This window comes from Panthera tigris, chromosome A1 (genome assembly GCF_018350195.1).
Source record: "Panthera tigris isolate Pti1 chromosome A1, P.tigris_Pti1_mat1.1, whole genome shotgun sequence".
Taxonomy (NCBI): Eukaryota; Metazoa; Chordata; class Mammalia; order Carnivora; family Felidae; genus Panthera; species Panthera tigris.
Genome location: NC_056660.1, coordinates 135,657,627 through 135,670,915, shown reverse-complemented (window position 1 = coordinate 135,670,915; position 13,289 = coordinate 135,657,627). Strand labels below are relative to the sequence as shown.

Below are 13,289 nucleotides of genomic sequence, written 5' to 3'. Positions count from 1 at the left end.
TAGTATAAAATAATTTTATTTACATAATTTATACCTATAGAACATAACTGCTTTCTTTAGAACAAGAAAATTTACAAATGACAGATATTGCTTTTTGAAAAACTCCTTCAAGCAAGAGAGTATATACATGGTCACTTCTATTTCAAATAATATGGTCAACAGTGGATATTCATAATTTTATCTGTGCCTCAATCATTTACCAACAATTAGGCTTTTAAACCATCATGTTGATTGCTTGCTAAGACCTAAGTTTTCAGGAGGAAAAGTCAAGAAAACAAAACCATTATTCATACCTCTTTTAAGATTTATACAATTCTTCACAACATCATCTTTATGTGAATCAGATTAAATATCGGTGTGAGTAATTCTTTCCACCTTGTAAGGTAAAGACACTGATTACGTTTTCTCATTTTCCCAGATTAGTTTTAAGGATATAATAGTAGGACAATTTAGCTGGCTGACTTGATTCTCTAACACAATGAATGCCCAAAGATAAAATTATTTCGTATACAGTAAGAAATTATATATTCCATAAAACCAATTCATTATAGATGTACAAGACAGATGTTAGCAAAGTTAAAAAATAAATATTACACAAGGGATAAAATAATAGGTTAACTGTGGCAACTTAACACTGAAACTAACATTAACTGAATGAAACTTTCAGAATATGAGACTTTAAAAAATTTTATAAAAACAGGGCATTAAAATGGCAATGTGATTTAATACCATGATTTTTTTGTGACATCTTAATCACACAAAATAAATTAATGCATACCTATTGAGAATTTCCACTCAGATTTATAGATCCTCCTTTATGACAAAAAAGTTAAATTGTAAATTTCACTGTACAGCAATGAATAAGCTGTTATTGTTGAGCCATATCCGATTTTACTAATGAACTCAAAAATTGGCCACAATTTTTTTCAATATACAGTTATCTAGACATTAAAATATTTTCCCAGCTGAAATACTGATCATTTTGTAATGCAATCAATCAACACAGTTTTAACTGTGATGCACAACTCATAACTTCAATGATGAATATTTCATAGATAGATAAAGATGTCAGCACCTTAAGGTATGAAATTGCTGTCTAACGTAGGGGTCAAACTAAAAGCCCAATCCAGCCATGTCAATCACTTAAGTGTCCCCTGGCTATTTGCACACTGAAATAGCAGAGTTTAGTAGTTGCCACAGATTCCTTCTGGCCCACAAGTTCAAAAATATTTTCTGGAAAATATTTTTGACTCCTGCTCTGAGGCTTTTCAAATAGAAGATTAAATCTGCTTTTAAGAAGTTTGATTTGAACAACCACCAAAGATTTGCTTGGGTGGATAATGGAATTACATATGTAAATAACAAAATTTCAAAATTAAAAACAACCCTTAAATTAATACTGATGATAATCACTGAACAAAATCTTATTATCTTATTTTCTGCTTTAACATCACAATTATGTTCGGTGCTTACAGGTCTGAATGTTCCTTAAGCAAAATTTAATGGGGGAAAAAAACTATCAAGAAATCAGTTTTTTAAAAAAGGAATGTGTGTAAGTGTATGTGTGTGTAAAGGGGATTGAGTTTTGTATGTAAATCTCCCTCATAAATTAAGGGTTTTCCCCCCAATCAAATCCTGAGATTATCCAAGAAATAAGAAAAACCAAAAATTCACAGTACAAATTCAATATACTAAACTATGAGAAAAAATGTATTCAAAACATATACTATCCAAATACTTTAGTGATATAACTTTAAATATCTTTAAAATTAAAGAGGGAAAAGGGACAAACATAAATTTGTCAATACCTTCTTTACCCATAATCTGAGTGGTGAAAATAATTAAAACTGAATATTCTTTTAAATAAACAATTTAAAAATAAATAAACTTTTTGATGTTTCGTCTTTATAAATAATAAGTTTAAATACTACTTACTTGTTCAATTAGGACTAATGTTACATCAACATCAATTAGAAAAATACATATTTTCCAGTCAAATAGATGAAAATAGAAAAGTTTTTAACATTTACCATACTAAAGTGGAGTTTCACAATATGCTTTCATATACCGAGAGGCAACTGAAAAGGCCTTCAGCAAAACCAACAAAGAACAACAACAACAACAAAAAACCTCCCACCCCCAAAAAAAGACCCCAGAAAAAAACCTTTACAAAAGAAGTTCACTAAGTGTTAAATACAATCCACCTCCGAATACTTGGGCACTGTGATTTATACATAAACATTTATCCAAAACACTCCAGAATGTCCATGTATGTTCAGCACAGGAAGAGTAAAAATGTAAACAAGAGAAGCTTTTTCTGTCTCAGAAGCAGTCTTAATTGCTTTGTATTTCCAAAATGCTGAATCAATCAGAATGAAAGGAACCTCAGCAATGTTTTCCAATGATCATAAAAGCTTCAAATCAAGCTCATTAAATATTTAAAGTCAATCTCAAGAAAAACAGCCAGTGATGCTTTTTTCTAAATACTGCTTAGGTGATATAATTGACTCTGGAAATCCTAGAGTTTGAAAAAAAAAAAAAAAACAACAACAAAAAAGACTTTTATTATGTTTCATCCACTTCAATAAATATATCACTAAAAAAATATTCAGAGACTGTGGTTGGCCCCTCTTCAGGTGCCCGGGTTTGGCCAGTTTTACATTCCTCTTTTGGTAAGGGACGATCATAAGAAACCTAAAAAGATTAAAAAAAATAATAATAAGCATGCAATATAACATTTATATATTGGTAGTGGTAGTCTAAATTGATACTGCTTTTCCCTATCAGTTTAAACTACCACAAAGCAATACAGTGATAAATATGAGAGTTTTAAGTATGTTCATGCTCATTGACCAAATAATTTCATTTCTATGCTGTTATATTAGGGAAACAATACAAAACATAGTAAGAGTTTTATGAATAAGGTAACCTTTCAAGCATTAGTTTTAATAAAACTGGACTCAACATAAAACAGCAGGCATGATTAATTACAGTATACACAAGGTCCATTATTTTACCCTAATTTCCACAAAAAAATTTTAATATAGAAAAAACTAACATTATCAAATCTGCAATGAAAAGTTTTAATAATCTGCATAAGAAGAGACAGACCCATGGAGCGCCTGGGTGGCTCAGTTGATTAAGCAGCCCGCTTCGGCTCAGGTCATGGTCTCACGGCTTGTGAGTTTGAGGCCTGCGTTGGGCTCTGTGCTGACAGTTCAGAGCCTGGAACCTGCTTCAGATTCTGTGTCTCCCTCTCTGTCCCTCCCCAACTCGTGCTCTGTCTCTCTCAAAAATAAATAAACATTAAAAAAAAATTTTTTTTTAAATAGAAAAGAATACACCCACAAAACAGAACAGTATTCAAGGAAACATTACAAATTAAAGCAATCCTATCAAAAATTAGCATACTTAGAAATCTATGACAAATTAAGACACAGGAACAGATATATGTATCAATGAAAAAGACTAGAAATATCCCCAACACATACAGGTGGAAATTTAGTATCTGAGAAAAGTGACATTTCAAAAAAAAAAAAAAAAAAAAAAAGGGAAAATTGTATTATCTTTTAAATTATGTTGGACAACTGTATAACCATTTCAGGGGGAAAAAAAAAAGTCAAACCTATATCCTCAACAAAATAAATTCTAGATTAATTAAAAGATGTAAATGTAGGGACTCCTGGGTGGCTCAGTCAGTTAAGTGTCTGACTTCAAGTCAGATCATGATCCTGAGTTCGAGCCCTGTGTCAGGGTCTGTGCTGACAGCTCAGAGCCTTGAGCCTACTTTGGATTCTGTGTCTCTCTCTCTGCCCCTTCCCTGCTTGCACTCTGTCTCTCTCTCTCAAAAATAAACATTGAAAAAAATAATCTACTCTAAAATATCATGGGAAAACACTTTCATAATCCTGGACTAAGGGAGAAGGAGTGTCTTTTTAAATGACCAGAAAGGAAGAAGCCATAAAAGGAAAGAGTGATAAATTCATCTATGTAAAAATAAAAAACATCTGCATGGCAAAAACTACCATACACAAAATCAAAAGATAAAGGACATACAGGTTAAAAAAAAAACAAAAAAAACAATAAACAAAACAAAACCATGTACAACCTTTGTCACAAAAGGTTTTCTTTAAGAGCTTCTACAAATCAATATGAAAAAGACTAATAAACCAACGTTTTTAAGAAACCAAACATACGAACAGATGGTTCAGAGAAAACAAGTGATTCAAATACATGAAGAGGTGCTCAACCTCACTCATATATACTCATTAAATCTATGAAGAATGTCATAAGTGAAAAAAATTGATTATGTGCTAGCGTGAGGAAAAAGGCCCTCTCATATACTACTGATAAAAATAGAAACGGATATATTTGCTATGGAAGACAATCAAGTAATATCTGTCAAAGGAATGATCATTCCTTTTGATCAGCAATTCTATTTCTAGGAAGGAATTCAACCTATGGATAAAAGTGTAAAATCACTCATTTCTAAGTTAGATATTACCACATTATGTGAACTACCAAATCATTAGGAATAACCTAAATGGTTACCAGTGTGAGACCAATATTGCTCTATGGTACACGCAAACAATGGAGTATGATATAGTCATTAAAAATAATGAGGGCATTCTTGGGCACTTATTCCTGCAAAATGAACTTACATCCACACAAGAACTTGCATATGAATGTTCACAGCAGCTTTATCCATAATAGGCAAAAACTGAAAATAACCCAGATGTCCTTCAACTGGTCAAAGGATAAACATGAGAATTCTATTCAGCATTAAAAAGTAACAAATACATAAAACCATCTGGATGACTCTCTAGGGAACTATGCTGAGTGGGGAAAAAAGCTAATTCCAAAGGTATGATTCCATTTACACAACTGTATACAACATTCCACTTACATAACATTCTTTGAATGACAAATTTAATGGTGTAGAATAGGTTGCCAGAAGTTAAGGAGAGTAGAGGGAGTGCAATGGAAGTGTGTCTATAAAAGGCAACACAAAGAATCTCTGCGGTGACAGAACTCTTTTGTAGCTTGACTGTGGCGTTGTTATCCTGGTTGTGATACCGTACCATACTTTTGCAAGATGTTAACATTGGGGAAAAATGGATAAAAGGTGTATGGGATCTCTGTATTGTCTTTTAAAGCTGCATGTGAGTCTACAATTATCCCAAAATAAAAAGTTTAATTTAAATTAAAAAAAAAAAAAAAAAAAAGATGGGGTGCCTGGGTGGCTCAGTTGGTTGAGTGTCCAACCCTTGATTTCAGCCCAGGTCATGATCTCAGTTGGTGGGATGGAGCTCTGCTATGGGCTATGCGCTGATAGTGGAGAGTGCTTGGGATTCTCTTTCTCTCTCCCTGTCCCTCTGCCTCTCCCCTACCCACGCTCTCTCTCAAAATAAACATTTTAAAAAAGAGAGAGAGACTGAGACAGAGAAGGAGGAAGCTCTTTATATACTGTTTTGCAAAGATCTTTAAGACGGACTGTTATGGTGAAAACAGCAAGGAAGAACAGTATGCTGTTATTTATGAAACAAAAAGAAGAAAAATGTTTATATTTGTGTACACATAAAACATCTCTGGAAAAGTGAACCAATAGCTGATTAACAGCATACGCTTATAAAAAGGGGAAACAAGGAAGCTAAAGGACAGAGGTCAGAAACTTTGTAAACTTTTTTTGTAGATTATGAATTTGAAAACTTGTAGAATATATTACTTATTCACAAAAAATAATAAAATAGCAATTTGAGAATTAGTCTTGCCTCACTCTATACCAAAGTCAATAACCATGAACAGAGTTTGTTTTAAAACTGATTACTGAACATTTTATACCTTGGGGAAAAACTCACACCCCCACTCACACTCTGTATCTGTCAAAAATAAATAAATGTAAAAAAAAAATAAAAAATAAAACTTATGCATATTAAAAAAACCTCCAAAATTTTATTTATTTTTTTTATGGTAGAAATTTAAAGTTTTATTGACAATATATTTTACTAAAAATGAAAATTGTATTTTAAAACAGGAAGTAGGGGTGCCTGGTTAACTCACTCGGCCAAGGGTCTGATTCTTGGTTTTGGCTCAGGTCATGATCTCGTGAGTTTGAGCCCCACGTCGGGCTCCACGCCGACAGGGCTGAGCCTTGCGATTCTCTCTCTCCCTCTCTCTCTGCCTCTCTCCCGCTCTCTCTCTCTCAAAAATAAAGTAAAAAAAAAAAACCCATGAAGTAAATGAGAGTAATGATGATACTAATAGGGGATAAACCATATAACCTGGAGGCAGCTTGGTGCTGCTGAAGTAGTTAAAAAGTATTTCAGTAAATTCTTAACCTAATTCATGGAAGCTGTGGAACTTGGGCCCTTCTGTCACTTAACCTTCTGGGCCTGTGGGAGTAATACCATCAATATCTATCTTACAAGGATGTTTGTGTAAAAAAGAAGGTATTTGACAAGAATCTGGAGTATAGTAAGTGCTCAGTGAGTCATTACATTTTTACACATTGCTGGGTAACATGGTAGGAACCATGAACATGGTGTCCAAGTGCCTGGAGTTTAGTAAATGCTGCATCTGATGAAAGTCAGCCTTTCTGTCTGCTCCCAATGTCTTCTCTCTCCATCTGTCACGGCAGTTATTGAATGTGTGAATGTGTGTTTGCTTCCCCAGTATTTGACGTCATGTCCAGACTCTGAAGGCAGTGGCTTCCAGATAATTGGCACAGAAACCAACGAACATTCTTCCCATTAATCTAATGTTGCCGACCTTGCTGCCTTAGTAGAAAGTTACAGAAATGCAAAATGTGATTCCTCTTTATGTAAAATGTATTTAGAATTCATCATAAAAAACCTCCAAAATTTTAAAAAATAAATGAATTTGAAAAAATTCCTTGAAGCAAAGAGCTAAAAGGTACGTGGCTTTGTTACATAAGGATCTGACATAAACTGGTAAGCAAACCACTAAGATCCCAAAAGCTATAAATAAGCAAAAGATGGAACAAAACAGGAAGAAAAAAAAAAAAAAGAGCAAGAGAGAGAGAGAAAATGTAGTAAATGTATGGGAAACAACCAAGCCACTAATAACTAAAGAAATGCAAATTAAACAAATGAAATGTCATTTCCACCCTCTACCGTTACATAAATTAAGAAAAAATTTACTTTGAAGAGTAAGATCTAATGCTGGCAAGAATGTAATTTAACTGGCATAGCTACATTGCTGGTAATTATAATAACTGTTCTCCAAAGAAATTTGGCAATAATAAAGACTCATAAAATATTAGTCTCAGAAAATAATTCTATGAAATATAAAACATTTAAAAATTTTTTAAAGATGGTTTTTATAAAAGTACTCCTTTTGAGGCTCATGCTATCCAATAGCTTTCCTGTGTTGAGTTCGTAAGTAACCAACCCCAATATTCTTCCAAAGTTTTTGATACAAGTTCATGTATTTTTCCATCCCAGTAGTTGCCATATGAACAGCTTCAGAATAAACAGAAATGAAACATACGAATTCTAATCTTACCACTTCTTGAATTTTTAAAATTTTTTTTAATGTTTATTTATTTTTGAGAGAAATAGAGTGCAGGGGAGGGACAGAGAAAGAGGGGAACAGAGGATCCAAAGCAGGCTCTGTGCTGACAGCAGCAAGCCTGAAGGGGGCTCAAACTCACGAACGGTGGGATCATGACGTGAGCCAAAGTCAGATGTTCAACTGACTGAGCCACCCAGCCACCCCACCATTGCTTGAATTCTTATGGGTGCCAGGACATTTCCCCAAAAGCAAACAGAATGCAACTACTGCTTTGTTTTGCTTCCACAGGTTAAAAAACTTCTTTGCATTAAAGGAATATCAGTTAAGTGTCCATTTATGACTAGCTTAATATTAATAGATCTGTATTAAAGGAGCTGTAACTTAATTCAACACCTACCTTCTTTCCCTTATAATGAGGTATGACGGGGAGGAGATGGACAAGCGATGCTCTGACATAATTTCTGACATCCAAAAGAAAATAACAATTGCCATGTTCTTCCTAGTAGAGTCTGATATCTAACCCATTCTATACAAATAATAAAATATGACAGTTATCACATACCTGAGCTGGTGAACTGCCAATATTCTCAGATTCGGTATTAACAACAACACTTGGAGATGGAAGCAGATCAGAGGACTCTTGGGTTTTTTTCTGGCTTTCATTGAGTGGATTTGATCTTTTCAAATTCTGTCTTAGTGTAGGTATAAAAGGCTTTAGGCGTTTCTTATTATAAACATGAGTAGGTTCATCAGACTCCAAACTATTCTTTGAACATATTAAAGACAAAAATCCCAGGGGTCTTCTGCCAGGTCTAGAAATGCAAATGTAAGCATATTCAAAGATATCCAGGAAGACACATTCTTAATACCAACTTCTTTCCTTTAATGCTAAAATGGCACATGTGATATACCACCTTAGTGGCATCAGCATGTCTACTAAGTGTCATTATTATTCTGATCATTATTTATTCCATCATACCAGTAGCTACCTATGCAGATTTTCTACCTAAAAGTTAGTATCAGCATCTAAAGGTAAGCTCTTGTTATACAGAATGTTTTATTTGTCTGGAGTCTTGCAAAAATGTTGACATTACTGAATTTTCTTTGACAAAACTCCTCCCCTTTACATTACTGACAGAGGAATATGTTTATAAAACATCATCCTTAGTACTGGACTTAGTCTTTATGTTATATTTGTTGCGTAGAGGTTACATTTATCCTTTGAGAGACAGAAACAGAAAGGAGCATTTGTTAAAGAGCTTCTCACGGTACCTGGATAATGGGGTTTTTGAAGCTGCTGTGATGCTACCCATTTGTTCAGACTTTGAAGCAGCACCAGTTCCCTCTTCCTTATCAGAGACAATCATCTCATTCTGAGGTAACTGAGGTGTACTCGTTTCTGCATGCGTGTCTATTATTTCATCAAGAGACTGAGATCCTATACACTGCAAAGTTGGTTCAAGTTGCTCTTTCTGAGGTTCTGGAGTTGTATGTGTGCTTCCTGAGGTAGGGAAGGTATCTTGTCCCTTGTAAGACTCCCCTTCAAAAAACAAAGACAAATGGTAAGCATCCATCTTGAAATTTATATATCCAATTGAACTGCAATATTTGAAGGAAAAAAATCAGGACATTCTATCATAAACCTACCCTAATAAGAGTAAGCTAAATTATAAGTTAATATATAAGTTATCGGGACTATTAAGAATTGTAACTGGTACAAAGCTATGGTAACAGTTTCTGTATTCAGATACAAAACAGTCATATCAACCTATTTTTACCTAGAAAAGCTTTCTCTGTGTGTGTGTGTGTGTGTGTGTGTGTGTGTGTGTGTGTATATATAAATATATATATATATGTCTTTTTTTTTTTTTTTTTTTAACGTTTATTTATTTTTGAGACAGAGAGACAGAGCATGAACAGGGGAGGGGCAGAGAGAGAGGGAGACACAGAATCCGAAACAGGCTCCAGGCTCTGAGCTGTCAGCACAGAGCCCGACACGGGGCTCAAACCCACGGACCGTGAGATCATGACCTGAGCCGAAGTCGGACGCTTAACCGACCAAGCCACCCAGGCGCCCCAATATATATGTCTTTTCTAATCTCTGGGTAAACCTAAGGAACCATAAAAACTCCTTTATGCTCAGCTTTGTAATTCCTGAAATATAGTTGTTAAGCTTTTACAGGAAATTCTGTAGCCATATGGTTTTCTGTTATTACAGGATGAAAGTAGCTTATGTCTACGAAAGTGTCAAATCCAAGATCTCAGCTAAGAAGAAAAACTTCTAATAATAAAAGCAAAATACTTAGAGAAAGTAAGCAAGACTCTTCTTCAATTCCAAATTTGAATAGATGCATCAAAAATATCCAAAAATAACAAAATGTAATCACATTAAAATTTATTTCACTCACCTGTTTCCTCAACACTTATTTCCTCTGAACACCCCTGTTTTAAAAAAAAATTACAAAAAAAATTGAATCCATGTATCAAGTCAATCTTTCTATTTTTTTCTTTAATGTTTATTTTGAGACAGTGTGCATAAATGGCAGAGAGGCGGAGAGAGAAGGAGAGAGAGAATCCCAAGCAGGCTCTGCACTGTCAGCACAACGCCCAACATGGGCGTTCAATCTCACCAACCATGTGATCGTGACCTGAGTCAAAATTAAGAGTCAGATACTTAACCCCCGAGGTGCCTCCCACCCTCTTTTCTAACTAAAGAAAGCAGGTATCTCCCAGAAAGCTCGAGGGTAAAAGATGGCTTATAGAAACTCTACCAAACACTTATAAAAAAGACACTGCTCCTATTCTTTAAACTGTTTTAGAGCACAGTGAAAGAGGGAAAGTTTCCAAATGCTTTTTATAAATCAAGGCTAATATTGATTCAAATTAACCAGTACAAAAATATCAGATGAAATAGTATAAACATAATTCAGCAACACATCAAGAGACTAACATAATAATCAAGCAGAGTTTATTTCAGGAATGCAAAGATGATTCAATACATGAAATCTAATATAATTCAACAGAACTGAAGAGAAAAATACTATCATCATCTCTCTGTTTGTAGCAAAAGGGTCCAATAATATTCATACTTGGAAAAAACTTTACATTGAATAAAAAGACATTTTCTTAACACCATAAACTATAATTACTACAATTCAAAAACCAGCATCTCACTTCATAAACACTGGAAATATTCCCATTTAAGTCAGGAGTAAGAAAAATGTATCTACTATCAAGACTATTTTATGACTTTTTTCTTTAATTATACTAGCCAATATAGTTAGAAAAGAGAAGGAAACTAAAGGTATATAAAGTAGATGAGAAAAATTAAAATTTTATTTGCAGATAATATGACTTTACTTAGAAAACCCAACAGAAACAAAAGAAAAATTACTGTATACGATGAGGGGAATTTAGTAAGCTCTCCGGATAGAAAAGAATTCAACGATAATAGCAACAAAAGATAAAATTCTTAGGTATAACCTAATAAGAAATGGAGAATTTAAATGAAGAGGAGATGAAAATACCACTAAAAGACATAAAAGAATAATTAAACAAATGAAAAGACATACCGTGTTTTTGGATAAAGAAAAAAAATTCAACATCACAATTACGACATCAATTTTCCCTATCTTAAGTGGTCAAGTTAATATGATCCTAAAACAAGCATCAATGGGATTTTTTGAAGCTCTGAACAAGCTAATTATAAAATTAATATAGACTTTAAACCATCAAAATTCTAAAAGAAAACACAGGCAGCAACCTCTTTGACACTAGCCGTAGCAACTTCTTACTAGACAATGCTATGGGCAAGGGAACAAAAACAAAAATGAACTATTGGGACCTCATCAAGATAAAAAGCTTCTGCATGAAGGAAACAATCAACAAAACTAAAAGGCAGCCTATGGAATGGGAGAAGATAATTTCAAGTAACATATCTGATAAAGGTAATATGCCAGAATCTATGAAGAATATATCAAACTCAACACCCAAAAAATGAACAATCCAGTTAAGAAATGGGCAGAAGACATGAATAGAAATTTTTCCAAAGAAGACACCCAGATAGCTAACAGACACATGAAATGATGCTCAATATAACTCATCATCATGAAAATACAAATCAAAACCATGACGAGATACCACCTCACACCTACCAGTAGGGCTATAATTAACAACACAGTAAACAACAGATGTTGATGAGGTTGCAGAGAAAGGGGAACCCTCTTACACTGCTGGTGGGAATGCAAACTAGGGCAGCCACTCTGGAAAACAGTGTGGAGGTTCCTCAAAAATTTAAAACTAGAACTACTGCACAACTTAGCAAGTGTACTACTAGGTATTTACACAAAGGATACATACAGATTCAAAGGGGTACATGCGCCCCAATATTTACAGCACCATTATCGACAACAGCCAAACTATGCAAAGAGCCCAAATGTCCATTGACTGAAGAAGTGTATTATGCTAAGCGAGATAAGTCAGAGGAAGAAAAATACTGTACAATTTCACTCATATGTAGAATTTAAAAAACAAAACAGATGAACATACGGTAAGGTAAAAACAGAGAGAGGGAAGCAAACCATAAGAGACTCTTTATGAAGAAGAACAAACAGAGGGTTGATGGAGGGAGGTTGGGGGGGGAGGGATTGGCTAAATGGGAGATGGGTATTAAGGAGGGCACTTTTTGGGATGAGCACTGCGTGTTTTATTTAAGTGATGAACCACTAAATTCTACTCCCAAAACCAGTATTACACTATACGTTAACTAAAATTTAAGTAAAATTTTGAAAAAAACCCAAACTTTAGAATATATACACACTTGAAATATATACAAACTTGAATATAGAATATATAGAATATAGAATATATACAAACTTGAAAAGAAAAAATAAGAAAGTGGGGCACCTGAGTGACTCAGTCTGTTAAACCCCCGACTTTGGCTCAGGTCATAATCTCACTGCTCTTAAGTTCAAGCCCGGTGTCAGGCTCTAGGGCTCTGTGCTGACAGCTCAGAGCCCGGGGCCTGCTTGAGATTCTGTGTCTCCCTCTCTTTCTGTGTCTGTCTCTCTCTCCTTCTCTCTCTGCCCCACCCCTGCTCGTGTGCTATCGCTCTCAAAAATAAATAAACTTTAAAAAAAAAAAAAAAAAGGAAAAAGAAAAAAATAAAGCGATGTGGGAGGAGAGGGAAACCTTCCATTTAAGACAGTAAAGCATTTAAAAACTAGAGTTTTTATATAATCAGAGTTTTATATATAAAACAGTGGGATACTGGCCCAAGAATAAATAGGTGAATCTAAAAGTAGAAGAAAAGAAAGTTTAGGAATATACACAAATACATATGGGATTTAATATGTGATAAGAATGGAATTTTAAATCAGTGGAGAAAAGATAAATTATTCAAAAAACGGTGCTGAGACAACTAGGCAGGCACCTGGGGAAAATGAAGTTGGTTTCACTCTCCCTAACACCGAAATAAATTCTAAACAAATCAGTAATATTAACTCTAAGAATTTCTACTAAGTCTCAAAGTGGACTTTCAATATCTATCTAACACAGTCCCTAGAAGCCATACATAAAAATACTGATAAATATGATTACAGAAAAATTAAAATTGTTTGCATGTCTATATGAATGCAGTATGTGTATTCCAGAATTTACAATTATAACTATGACATTTTATAAGCAATTTTTCATTGTTAAAAAGCTGAAAACAAAGGTCAAAAAACAAAAATCATGAAAAAAAAGAAAAATCACAA

At 34.1% G+C, this 13,289-nt stretch overlaps 1 protein-coding gene across 6 annotated transcripts in view; it reads right to left on the bottom strand.

Moving 5' to 3' along the window:
* Positions 1–13,289, bottom strand: part of BDP1 (B double prime 1, subunit of RNA polymerase III transcription initiation factor IIIB) — an 89,117-nt gene continuing 75,828 nt past the window's right edge. For 2 of the 6 annotated variants that reach the window (XM_042987969.1, XM_042987963.1), the window contains 4 exons: positions 9,942–9,975; positions 8,806–9,073; positions 8,096–8,345; positions 2,542–2,694 (listed from right to left, as the gene is read on the bottom strand). In XM_042987969.1, the coding sequence (XP_042843903.1) occupies positions 2,566–2,694; positions 8,096–8,345; positions 8,806–9,073; positions 9,942–9,975 (681 nt within the window). In that variant the 3' untranslated portion in view covers positions 2,542–2,565. Of the gene's footprint in view, positions 2,519–2,541; positions 2,695–6,208; positions 6,777–8,095; positions 8,346–8,805; positions 9,074–9,941; positions 9,976–13,289 lie in introns of those variants that run through there. The other 4 variants (XM_042987980.1, XM_042987988.1, XM_042988001.1 and 1 more) reach the window with 4 other exon arrangements.